The sequence below is a fragment of the Mesoplodon bidens genome (genome assembly GCF_964165515.1).
Source record: "Mesoplodon bidens genome assembly, chromosome: 8".
NCBI lineage: Eukaryota > Metazoa > Chordata > Mammalia > Artiodactyla > Ziphiidae > Mesoplodon > Mesoplodon bidens.
The window spans coordinates 25450542-25464929 of record NC_138165.1 but is presented as its reverse complement, the minus strand read 5'-3'; the positions used below and the strand labels follow the sequence as shown (position 1 = coordinate 25464929).

The window sequence follows — 14388 nt, the reverse complement described above, 5'->3', positions numbered from 1 at the left end:
AATTACATGTACATGTATTTTTACTATTTAAGCGTTTTCACTATTCTGAAATAAGCATCGTCATTATTTTGCCCAAAGTTACTTACAGGGCACCTGACCTTTTGCAATAGGTGTATGTCTTTAAAACTTTATTAAAGTAATTTAATAATTACTTTTAATTTAATAAAGTAATTTAATTACTTTTCAAAGGCATTAAGTCTCAATCAACAGAAAATAAAATTTTCTTAAGTGTTTATTTTCTTTAAATTGAGGTATGGAGTATAGACACCTAGTCCACTAGATGAGTATGTTCTGATAATCAGGAATTATTTGTATGTAAATATACTGAATATGCACTAACTCTAGCCTTTACAAAAATAAAGCAATTGCCAAAAACACCTTATTGAAGAATATACTTACACTAAGAAATATTATACCCATACACAATACTAATAGATTTTATAACTAGAAAAAAATTACTTCAGGGTAATTCTTCAAATATTAAGTTTCTAGAGTATATTCAACATTTTTTCAATAAAAATCAAGAAGTATTTAAAATCACCTTGGTTAAGGATGAACACTAACTTTCATTTCTTTGTTAGGTAAAGATCCAAAATTCACAGGTATATTCCAGGTGGGCACTCAAAAAAATCTAAAAACTTATTTAAATAATATTTAAGACTACTTACTAGCTTCATTGCATTCATGTTCTAAGAACTGATAAAATTTGCTTGGAAACTCATGGATCAAAAACTCTCTATAAGCTTACTATAAATTTTCAATATTAAAAACAGCTCTACTATCGCACTCTAAAATTTTAATCTCCTGACTTAACAGGTGTTTTTGCAATCCTCTTCACACAACCTAAATAATTTTTTAAATTCTAGAAATTATTTACAGGAGTTTGAAGATTCAAATTCTAACCATTAATTTCTATGATTCCAAGTAATACTTCCTATTTCACGTCACCAGCTTAAGTCTCACATGAGAAAAACTTTGTGTTTATATGTGTATCTAGCGTTGTCCTGTGTTCAAAGATATTACTGACAGTATCAGATTGGGCCTGGAAAACAGACAATGGAGACCTTTAACCCCACTGTATACATGTAGAAAGTAATTGGATTTTTTATTTTAAAATATCTAAAATAGTTATATTAATATCCTGTTAATTTTTCCTTCCCTCTTACCCTGCCTTTATGATTAGACATACATAAATTCAAAAACATAACCCTTTCAAATAACTCTTGCCATGGTTACCAAAGCTTGTCTTATGCTATCATTTTCAAGAATCTTCATGTAAACTCAAGTTTTTGATAAATCAAAATATCCTGCATTGCTTTAACAGGGGAAACAAACAAAGGAAAAACAAGGTTTGCAAAATGGATTGATAAAATTCTAATGAATCAATGTGGGCTAAAAGATTTTTTTCAAAAGTTCTATTTAACAAGTTCATTTTTAGGCAAAAAAAATAGTAATCTGCTAGAGCCTCTACTCTTCCCTTTTTAAGTAAATATACCTGTTTACAATAATCTCAGCATCTGAAATCAAGAATCTGCAAATAAAATGCTAAGAAAAATAAACCACACTGATTTTCTTACCCCATACCACTGCAATTATTTTAAATGCATAGGAATACAACAAACTCAAAAGAAAAAAAAATAGTGTTTTATTAACTACCACACTGTTATAATACACTTTAAACGTACAATAAGGTAGCCTTTAAATTTGAGGTGGTCTTAAGAATAACAAATGAACAGAATCCCAAATTTTTGAAATAAGTGAACTGCTGCAGTTATAGGCATACATTTTGGAAAATTGTATAGCTCTTACAAGACCAGCAATGAAACTTTATTTTGTACATTTTTTAATAATTGAAAATATAAACAATAATTAAAAAATAAAAAGAAAATACAGCATAATAAAAAACATACATTTCTCAATTAAATGTACTGGATACATATAAATTTTAAGGGAAAAAGCAAAAAAGGAAAATGGTTGATATTTAAGTGCAGACTGACTACCTAGACCAAAAACAAAACAAACAAACAAAAAAGACTTAAAAAAATATCATAAAACCTCTAGTTCTCTATGACTAATATCCATATGGTTGGAGTATCGTCACTATGGAAGTGATTTTGTTATGTTTGCATATGTTATACTTTACTGGTAATTTACATGATGGCTTTTAAGGCCCTGGCAGACATGTGGTTTTTGGAAACAAGATTGGATTAAAAAAAAAAAAAAAAAATCACTGCTAAGACGCAATAACACCTTATTTTTTTGGTCCTCCAATACTCAAGAAAAGGGATAATTCACTATAACATTTTCTTACCACCCAAATGCCTCAACCTATACATTTTAAACTTTTTTTAAACATTGGTTATATTGCCCAACTTCATTATTGAAAGAATATTAACAAGACATTATTTTGGCAAATTAAATCTTAAACATGGCTTTTCAACAGGATTTAAAAGGTGACTATCCCTAGAGTTCCATGTTAAAATGTAGTTTTCAAAATCTTACAAGAGTAATGCTTAAAATATTGTACATAGTTAACCTAATTAAAATAATTAGCTTCAAAATGACAAATTGATAAGCTAAGTAAAGCCTACACTATGTAACATTTGCTTGGAAACTTGATTTGTCAGTTATGCATAATAAAAATTCCAGTCATCAAGAAAATTACAAAAATTTTTTTTATCATAACATGATTTCTTTCACCCACCAACTTTTTTTTTTATCTTACAATAGATAAATACCAACATGTTCTCATTTTTACACTAAACCACACAGGATTGATGCATTTGGTTAGACTACCATTCGCATTGTTAAATTCAATTTTCTCTTTATATAACTTGGTAAAATTTCATTTCTTCTAGATTCCAAAAGTACCTACAAAACCCATGCAATTTTACCATTTTTAATATACTATGGAATATCATACAAAGTAAGGCATTTCAGTGTCATGTATAACCAAGTTACTGTCAATCCAAAAATTTTTGCACATCAATAAAAAGATATCTAAGAACTTAGGAACAATGTTCTTCTCACTACTGTATAAAAATAACCACGATGAATAAGTATTTGTGTAATATTTACTCCATTGTCTCATTTCCAGAAACTGTGACAAGCTGTAAAGGTATTTCAGTGTTGGTAAGGATATCTTGATTGCTGGTGGTGGAAGTATTAACAGTTCCTATCCCTGAAACAGAACCTTGTTGAATATTTGCAAGGATAAGTGTTGTTCCTCCTGCAGTAATCAAAGTATCATCTCGTGCAGCTTCCACAGATGCCAGCACTGTACTGCTAGAGTGAATACCTTTTTTATTCTGATGTGTTTTAATATGTTTGGCAAGGTGATCACTTCTCATAAAGCGTTTTGAACATTCTGGACAAACAAATTTCTTCTCACCTGTTGAAGAAATTAAGTTACTTAGTCTTTTAAATTTAACATTAATAGACTCATCATTCCCTGAGAAAGAAAATAAGCCAACACTGACAGGCACAGGGAGCAGAATTCAATTAGAACTATATTAGTTTCATGAGCTGTGCCTGCAAGATTTCTCTCATAGAATATTTTTCCTCAAAATAAATCTGTCACATTTCTGGATGAAAAGCAATCTTCAAACTTATTATACACTGATATTCAGATAAGAATTTAATACCTCAACTATGCTAATAGTTTTGAAACATGTTACAAAATACCAGCTTAAAAACGACTATCTGTAGCATACTTCTCTAAAGAAAAATACACTGTTTTAAGCTATATTTAAGGTATTATTAACATGTCAGATCCCTGATACTCAACCTTCAACTCTTAAATGCAAATGCAAGTAACTACACAGAGTACTTCTAGATTAAAGCCAAGACACAAGCTTGAAGTCTAATAAAGACTGAGTAGTCCCAAGAATAATGGAGATGGCCAGCTGACCTGATTTCAGCTGGAATAATCAAGAGCAAGCCTAATAAATCACGATGTTAAAAGTTAATAAGACTCTATGATGCCTGAATTTATTTCCCAGCATAAATAAAATACCTTTTTTAAACACAAAAGACAGACAGAACTTCTATTATGTTGAAGACCTACTATGTAAGACAATTAGTAGAAGATAAGGCAAAAGGCCAACCTACAAGGAATCTAAGGAGAACTCAATCAATAAACAAATCCAGTATTTTCTTAATTTATTTTCTTCAAAATGTCTTTCTTACCTATCTCTTGTTCCAGCACCTCTCCTCTCAGTAGGTCCTCATCAGACCTCATGCCTGAACTATATTACAGTGGCACACTAGTCTCTCCCTTTCCAATCCAACAAATCAATGCCAGATAAATCTTCCTTAAATACCAAATTTTATTACAGTACAAAACTTCACCCCTGTACTAAGTGGTATGGGAATGCAAGAGTAACCTGCAGATAACTAAACAGTTTAGACTCTCCATTACCTAACTTCCAATGACTTCTATAACATGGTTCAATCCTATGTAACAGAAATGTGTTAAATAAAATCTCACCCTCACTCATGACAAATGATCTCTCACTTCTTCTATTCATATACACTATTCTGTTCTTCTGGGAAGGTATTTCCCAAAGCTTCTCTTGGAACATTAGTCGACATACTCCATGGCAAAATGGCACAATGAGAGGTTGCCACTACCTCCCCCAACTTGGAGATGTACAGTGCTCATTAAAGTTCTATTGAAGGTCCTAAGAGGCATTCCTTGAAGGTACTTGTATAGTAACCCTCTTTAACACAGTGTTACCTACACTTATTTGATCACAGACCTTTTTTCCCTTTTACATTATTTCTTTTTATATCCTGCTGATCAAATTCCACTGAGGAAAATTCTATTACAGGGCCATCTTAAGGTCTACCCCAGCCTAATGTTCAAAAATGCCTTACTATCCCAGCAATAATGATCTCTGCCTCCAAGCACACTTTATCTACTTTCTTATATTATCCATTGCAGTTTCAAACAGGTTAAGCTCATCTGTCTACCTACCTGATGAGACAGAAAAACAAGTAGAGCATGTAACATAATACTACATACTTCATGGGTTATTTTATATATTTAGATCTAAGAGACTTCAAAATCCATATCGTCCACCGTTTCACCATAGTTCTTTCTTCTAAGCTCTCTAAACTTTGTAAATGCATTATATATTTTTCAATTCTTCAGTATTGAGCATAGACTGATGAACACCTTGATCATTACATGGCAGTAGAAGAAAAATATCTGTATATGTTATATTAAGTTAGAATTCAATCTGGGTCATTCCTAGGTCCATTTCATGTAACAACCACACAACGCTATGTGTTAAAAACAATTAAATCAAAGAGTCTTCACATCAACAATGCCTTGGTTATTCCTCAGTGAAATATCTTTTGCTTACCTCACACATATTAAAACAAGAGAAAGGGTGAAATGCCTGAATTTATCAGAGGAAAAGGAATTATTCTTTATTACAGTGTTAAGGAGGAAGAAGATAATGATCAAGAGTAAAAGCACACAACTAATTTAAAACATTAACATAATTAACAATGATGAGATAAATGTGGCTTAAGACACTGAATAATATGAAAACAAAAGCTAACCAAAGTCTGCATAAAATAAAACATTAATTTATAAGATAAGCCATACTGGCTTGTTTGGAATTAGTGTTTTTAAATTGGTGTTACTGAAGATAGAAATTTGATGTAATTGGTCATATTTTAAAAGATTCAGTTCAGTAAGGTATGCTTAAAAAAAAAATTTCAAGGTAGTATGTAGCCTCACAATTAATTTTTGTCTGTTAAAAGTAAATATTAGTAACCTGTATGTGTTCTTCTGTGCCTCTGTAATTCATCACTTCGAGTAAATCTTTTACCACAGAACATCCAGTTACAAATAAAAGGGCGCTCCCCAGAATGCCAACGCAGATGAGCTCTCAGATGTGAGGTCTTCCCATAGACTTTACCACATCCTGGTATATGACAAATGTGTTGCTTCTTTTTCCCAAGATTGGTACCTCTAAAAAACACACACAGAATAATATATACTTATATGAAAATATTCAAATGGACATTAACACTCATATCATACTCCCCATGTTGAATTTCAAATAGAAGACATTATCACCGTGAGGTCAATCAGAAGCCAAGACCATTTAAAATCAATTTAAAGAAAAATTAATAAGTTTTACATATTCATTTTACTCCACAACTAATGTGAGTGTTGTCCAAATGTAAATATGCTCAAGAAATATATAATTTAAAAGAACATTTCATACATAAAGAGTATATAGTAAAGTTATTTATTATTTGCTCAGAACCACTCCCAAATTCTATGCATAGGCCCAACCAATTAAATTAGTTGTACGGGAAACTAAATGGTCTATTCAGTCATGATGTCAGCTAATTTTAAAAGTAAATAAACCAACAATAAATGCATAACTAATCATAGGTACAATTAAGGCACCTTAAGAAGACTTTAAATTAAGATGATATAAGCGTTATTTATTCACATATTTGTATGGCCGCACCCTGAATATACACTGACTTGGAGAAAATCAGAGAAAAAAAATCTAGACAAAGCTATTGTCTTAGATCCCTACAACTACATGAAATAAATTAAAATTATCTTTACAGTTAAAATTCCCTATTAACCATGCAAAGATACTCAAAATTATAAATCAGAGAGATAATAAAATGCAGTTTCTCCACATTGCAAAATTTGACATCTGTTATATTTCAGTATTTGATACCAAGAACAGGATTTAGAAGATATGTGCTTATTAGATGGGTGAACACAGGTATCTTAGCCTAAGCAAGAAGAAAACTTTTTTGATTCCAGAACTGATATTTAAATCATATTAAATACTATAGAAGATGTTATTACTCAACCTCAAAAAAAAAAAGAAAAAGGCTAGTTACTGAATAAAAACAAATGAGTTTATAAAAAAAACATGACATTTTACACTCATCAACTGTCAAAATCATATTATATAAACTTTGCAGTTTCTCTGAGATTACAAAAAGGTACATTTAAGACCCCCCCCCCAACTTCCCCTCCTCCCACAATCTCAGTCTAGGTACAGCCTGTAAACCTCCATAAGCCTGCAAATCCTCCTGTATATAATATACCTATCGTTTTTCAAATTTTACTGGAAAAATGCATATTTCCCCACATTTATATTTTAATGTACTCACACTCAGTAGCATGTGAAATTGCCATAGGACAAACAGTGCTAAACGGTGCAGTGCTGGCTGTTAGATGCCATAGGTGTTCTGAACAGGGAGACATCAATGTGGGCTCCAGTAGTTAGAGAAGGCTTCGTGGAGGAGGTGGGTAGGATTTAGATAGAAAGGAGGGAAGGCATTCCAGGCAGAGGAATAGCATAAGTAAAGACAAGGAGGAGTCATGCTGTTGTCTCAAGGGCAAGGATGTCATAATCTAACACAATTCTAGTTTCTGCTCCAGTCCACCCCCAATTTCTACAACTCTCTTCAAAGAGCTGAGTTGAGTGAAACAGGTTTTGCTGGCTCACCTGCAATGCCAAAGTCTTAACCAAAGCCAATAATATTTCCATTTAATTTAGCTTTTAAAATTTGTTTTATTCTTAAATGGCCCTAAGAAAAAGAGCAATGTCTGTGGCTATTGGTGTACAAACCGATTTTACATATTGTGTTCACCATAGCAATTTCACAGAGAACCCAATTCAGTTCACTCTACACTCGTAACTTCTTGCCTCTCTTCTAATCCTAACACTCAGGTGAATCAATGTGCTTTTATAAATTCAAAAGTGTTATTTTACTAACTTAGCAAAATTTAGCTTTGAGAGCACGAACAAAGCACAAGACTATAACAAATTACAGCAACAAATATGAGTTCCCAAAGAACCAAAAATCCAGGGAAAGTTGTTTTCATCAATTGAATTATAAGGAAACAAGACATACTCGTTGTCTGAAAATGGGACAGGCAACTAAGAAAAAAAAAAATGGAGACGGGGCACACAAAAATATACAATATAAGGGAAAAAGTCCAATACTGAGGTCCAACTTTTTATTTAAAAAAAATTTTTTTACTCAAGATAAGATCTAGATATGCCAGATATGGATTTATGGCATGTGATGTGAAGGAAGAGAACTGAAGTGAAATTTATCAACAAACTTCAAGTAGTAAAAGATTACTGTAAGTTTTCCTCTTGATTTATATAGGTACACCACTAATACCTATTACATGATCTTAAAAAACTAACAATTTTAAGTTCATTTTCTTGACTGCTTAAACTTGCTCCCAAAATTTTAATAATGCAAAGACAGAGTGATACAATAAATAAAGCTAAATTCTGAGTAGAGGGATTAAGAAAAGTTAAGTAAATTGAGTCTTTTGTTTGGGACAGGAGAAACGGAACACAAACTGAAAGGCTAACAGGGAAGAAAACAGATTTTACAAATTAACTTAATTTTTTAAAAAATGGATTGAGGTTGTCTAAACCACACAAAACCTATATAAAAATAACGCCTTTAGAATTTATTTTACTTTATAAAATTGTCTCTTCCACTAGAGTATAAAATTTCTGAAGTCTGGTTCTGCTTAATAAATATTGGCTAAATGTCCAAATGAATACAGTTTTTAAATATTTAATTATATTTTACACCTTGCTCTAAAAGGTAAAAAAATAAAATTTAGTTCTCTAAAGATGCCACTTTATACATACTATTATTTTTTTAAAAAGAATACTGTTGTGGAAAGAAAGGCTAATATTCTAAAATGTATAAAGTGCCACCTCCCTCACCTTTGCAGAACAGGATTTACTGTATGTTATGCTTCTATTAATTAGATGCAGCAACTGTCAATGATACAATTGTGCCTATCATGAGTATATTAGTTGAATTTTGTTCAAATGAGCTCTAAGAAACAACAGTTGTTTTTCTTAAGAACTTCAATTTTAATTGTTAGAATAAGTTATTAAAAAATGAACTCACAAAAGTTCTGGAAAAATATGAGTATTTTTATAATCCTCAGTTTAAGGAAGACTTTTAATAGCATGATAATAATGCATCTCAACTAAAAATGTTGTACTTAAAAAAAGGTTTGCAAGCTTTAAGTGAGAACTTTCTTTACTTGTGTAAATAAATGCATTTTGCAAACCACTGACAAAGTTGAAAGACAATGTAAAACTGGAAAAAAATATGTGCACATATGACAGACAAATTAACAGATTCACAAAAGACAAAGAAATAATTCACAAAAGAAATTCTGAAATGGTAAAATAACACAACCAAAAATGTTCAATCTAATAAAGTAACAAAAATATACTGAATAAAACAATAGTGTGGTATTACTTTACATCTCTCAGACTTTAAAAGGTTTTTAAAAATTATAAAATCCATTGTTGGCAAGGGTGTGGGAAAACAGATACTCTCATACACCACTGATGGAGTATAAATTGATACAACCTTTCTAGCAGACAATTCCCTTTGATAAAACAATTCCACCACTGCCAACTTATAATGATGAAATAATCAGATGTGCAAAGATATATGTGTAAGAATTAGAATTTCAACAATAAACTCCCAAAAAAGTTGTTAAATTCTTACACATCCATACAATAGAATACTATACAGTCATAAAAAATTGATACAAACTCTATGTACACTTGGAAATATGATCACAAAAATTTTCAAAAGAAAAACAGACACGTAAAAACGGTGAGAGTAAAGTCTGGAAGGATATATACAAAAATGTTACAACAGTCATCTTGAAGTAGGGTAGAAGTTTGGTATTTTAAAACTCCTCTATATTTCTGAATTTTTATGAGCATGTATTAATTTAATAAAAATAATTTTAAAAGATTTTCAATTTAAAGAAAAGAATAAGCAAAACACAGGCAAGGCCTTGACCCTCAGTTAGATTTGACTTTCATGAACAATTTATCTTGAAAGTTCCCGTAAAAATGAGAGTAAATTTCAGAAAAGTTGTCTAACCAGAATTCCACACTAACTTATTTAAATTGACCAAAACATTTCAAAGGATAAGTAAAACTTCAAACAAGTGAATAATTACCAGTAGGAAATACAAATGCCTAAGGATCAGATGGAGAAGAAGCAAATTCACCTGGGAGGCAGTACAGTGCAGTGGTTAAGGCCTTGGTAAGACACTGGGTCCAAATCCCAGCTGTGTATGCTGTAAAGAATCATTCAACCTCTCCATGCCTAACTTATAAGACCATCTCGAACACAGTAAGCTCTCAGTATTAACAGTTACTAGTCATTACTATCATTGTGAATGGGCTGGCCAATGTACAAATCAACTTAAAGGCAGAGAGGCTCTATTAGATCAAGTTCATTAACTGCATTAACAGGGTGTTTTTTTTTTTTTTTCTGGTCTACTTAAATAGTTCATTTCTGAGAGAGTTATATTAAGGTCTTTCACTATGACTAGAGGATATGGTTATAATGTCTTCAGAGTTCTATCAGTTTTTGCTCTATATATTTCAAAGTTGTGGTGAAAAGATACCATGGCTATTAAATCTTGGTGAAAACTTCGTATTATTAAGAAATATATCCCTATCTATCCATTTGATATTTTCATCTTAATCTTACCATGTCCAAGTTTCCTTTTTGTTAACATTTGCCTAATAAATCGTTTCCATCCCTTTATTTTCAACATTCCTGCACCAATCTGAGATGTTCCTTATAATCAATATAAGGCTGGACTTTATGTCTTTTAAATATGATCTGAGAGTCAATCTCTTGATTATTAAGCTTAATCCATCTACATTTAATATAATTACTGATCTGTTTTGAGTTTATTCCTGTCATGTTATTATTTCTTAATGTTTATTTCTGAAAACACTGAATGGAAATATTACAGTTCCACTTTTTAAAAAATTCCATCATTAAGGCTTATTATTCATTTCTATTGAAAATGGAAAATACTTATGCTTTATTAACAATTTCTGAACTTGTTTTATATTATATAACTGCTATTCTCAAGCTAAGAATCAACTTGTTTTTATATCTATTTTTATTGGAGTACAGTTGCTTTACAATGTTGTGTTAGTTTCTACTGTACAGAAGAATCAACTTTTTAATCAGTATTTAGGCAAATCCATTGCTGGTTTGCAAACAGACTAATATCCAATATGGGCCTGTTAAATGGCACCTTACTATACTTTTTTGTTTTTTTAAGTAAACTAAGTAATTTTAGTTTTTTTTTTAAAAAAGGCATTTAGAACTGAAAATTTGATTTCACACATTTTGTTCTCTTTTTCTGCCACACTCATATAGACAAACACACAAGATGATCATGTAATGAATAATTTCCCTTAGTTAAGTGACATGGCATGCAGCATTTCAAAAATTAGGGTGATGATATTAACAGTCTAAAAAGAAAAGTATGTTTCATGTGTGCATACCTCCCACCACCTTCTTTACAGTTGGGACAGGTGCAAGCTACCCTTCGAAGTCTTTTTCCTTCTTGATGTTGTTGGTCCCCTTCTTCATCTACCACCTGTACTCTTAAATGTGTTAGATCATTGGTATTCAATGTAGAATCACCACTGAGCTGCCACTCTTCAGGATCAGGTTCTTCTTCCTTGATCCTAATATCTAAAGAAGAAAACAAATACAGATGAGAAGCAGCCCACTGGCCCAAAAAGACAGCATGAAATCTGAGCCTCTCTAAGGTAAAATGAATAAATACTATGTAAAAGTAAAAAATCATCTCTTTGTGGAGCACAATCATCGCTCCTTGTTGTGGATTATTCTTTTAAAACAATCTATTTTATTCTAAATGTCAGAGATTAAGCCAAAAAGAGAATAAAGCCACCATGAGAGCTTGCTTTTTAAAATTCATTAAGAAAGCCAATTTCTTTTGAGCAAGCTGAGTCATAAAACAATCTGAAACTTCAGTTATAATTGTTCAAATGGTCAATAAATCAATGGTCAACTCAGAATAGAACAAATTCTAATGCCTTAAACCTCTTTTTTACAGCCTGTATCAATTATGCATATTTGTAGGTACTATGGGAGTGCAAAATGTAGGTCCTATGGGAATGAAATTATGCCTACCTGTAGGTACAATGAAATTATTACTCATAAACTTAAGTTTTAAAGTCAATCCTTACTAAAAATCTATAATGGCCACAACCACAATATTTTCAATGAGTTTTATTATAAACCAGACTGGGAAACAAAATGAGCATGGAATGGTGAGGAAGAGTGGATATGGCAGGAAGTTACATCGTTCTGTCAGCATAGCCAATCATCTTTCTTTATATCAATAATGATATAACATCATTTCCTATGTGAAACTAAGAGGTTTTTTCAACTAAGAAAACTAATTAAAAAAAAAAAGAAAGAAAACAATACATGAGTGCTAGCTTTGGCAGCACATATACTAAAATTGGAAGGATAGAGAGAAAATTAGCATGGCCCCTGTGCAAAGATGACAAATTCATGAAGCATTCCACATTTTTACAATTTGTATGGCAACACAAAAGACCCCGAAGAGCCAAAACAATCTTGAGAAAGAAAAATGGAGCTGGAGGAATCAGGCTCCCTGACTTCAGACTATACTACAAAGGTACAGTAATCAAGACAGTATGGTACTGGCACAAAAACAGAAATATAGATCAATGGAACAAGACAGAAAGCCCAGAGATAAACCCACACACCTGTGGTCAACTAATCTATGACAAAGAAGGCAAGAATATACAATGGAGAAAAGACAGTCTCTTCAATAAGTGGCACTGGGAAAACTGGACAGCTACCTGTAAAAGAATGAAATTAGAACACGCCCTAACACCACAGACAAAAATAAACTCAAAATGGATTAAAGACCTAAATATAAGACCAGACACTATAAAACTCTTAGAGGAAAACATAGGAAAAACACTCTTTGACACAAATCACAGCAAGATCTTCTTTGGCCCACCTCCTAGAGTACTGAGAATAAAAACAGAAATAAACAAATGGGACCTAATGAAACTTAAAAGCTTTTGCACAGCAAAGAAAACCATAAACAAGATGAAAAGACACCCTTCAGAATGGGAGAAAATGTTTTGCAAATGAAGCAACCAACAAGGGATTAGTCTCCACAATATACAAACAGCTCATGCACTCAATATCAAAAAAACAAACAGCCTAATCAAAAAATGGGCAGAAAACCTAAATAGACATTTCTCCAAAGAAGACATACAGATGGCCAAGAGACACAAGAAAGATGCTCAACATCACTAATTATTAGAGAAATGCAGAAATGCAGATCAAAACTGGTCAGAATGGCCATCATCAAAAAACAATAAATGCTGGAGGGGGTGTGGAGAAAAGGGAACTCTCTTGCACTGTTTGGTGGGAATGTAAACTGATACAGCCACTATGGAGAACAGTATGGAGGTTCCTTAAAAAACTAAAAATAGAACTACCATATGACCCAGCAATCCCACTACTGGGCATATATCCAGAGAAAACCATAATTCAAAAAGACACATGCACCCCAGTGTTCACTGCAGCACTATTTACAATAGTCAGGACATGGAAGCAACCTAAATGCCCATCGACAGACAAATAGATAAAGAAGATGCGGCACATATATACAATGGAATATTACTCAGCCATAAAAAGGAACAAAACTGGGTCATTTGTAGAGGCGTGGATGGACCTAGAGTCTGTCATACAGAATGAAGTAAGTCAGAAAGAGAAAAACAAATACTGTATATTAACACATATATGTGGAATCTAGAAAAATGGTACAGATGAACCTACCTGCAGGTCAGGAATAGAGATGCAGACATAGAGAACAAACGTGTGGACACGGTGGGTAAGTGGTAAGGGAGGGTGGGATGAACTGGGAGATCGGAACTGACATATACATACACACTACCATGTGTAAAACAGACAGCTAGTGGGAACCGCTGTATAGCACAGGGAGCTCAGCTTGGTGCTCTGTGGTGACCTAGACGGGTGGGATTGGGGGCAAGGGGAGGGAGGTCCAAGAGGGAGGGGATATATGTATACATATAGCTGATTCACTTCATTGTACAGCAGAAACTAACACAACATTGTAAAGCAACTATTCCCCAATAAAAAAAAATAAAAATGAAAACAAAAAAACCTACAATACATGATTTAGAACACTGAATATAATCATCTTTGATAAAACCTAAATTCCTACACATTTTTATTTTTATTTATGTAAACTAAAAATCTTAATGGACATTTATTTTAGATTTATACCAGTCACTAATAATTGGAGCCAAAAATAGCCTAAAAAAATCAAATGTGCCCTAACAGCTCCTGAATTTATACTAATGAAAAGTAGAATGTACAACCAAGAAAAATGCCTCTAACAGTTTAAAATTAATTTATTTTATCAGAAAAACTACAACTAAGAATCAAGGGGGGAAATGGGAAGAGAGGGCACTC

The 14388-nt window shown here is 32.2% G+C and overlaps 1 protein-coding gene across 5 annotated transcripts in view; it reads right to left on the bottom strand.

The window, feature by feature from the left end:
• Window positions 1-1622: 1622 nt before the first annotated feature.
• SP3 (Sp3 transcription factor) overlaps window positions 1623-14388 on the bottom strand; it is a 61435-nt gene continuing 48669 nt past the window's right edge. For all 5 annotated transcript variants that reach the window (XM_081241980.1, XM_081241979.1, XM_081241978.1 and 2 more), the window contains exons 5-7: window positions 11379-11571; window positions 5790-5986; window positions 1623-3391 (exon numbers count right to left, since the gene is read on the bottom strand). In XM_081241980.1, the coding sequence (XP_081098106.1) occupies window positions 3075-3391; window positions 5790-5986; window positions 11379-11571 (707 nt within the window). In that variant the 3' untranslated portion in view covers window positions 1623-3074. The remainder of the gene's footprint in view (window positions 3392-5789; window positions 5987-11378; window positions 11572-14388) is intronic.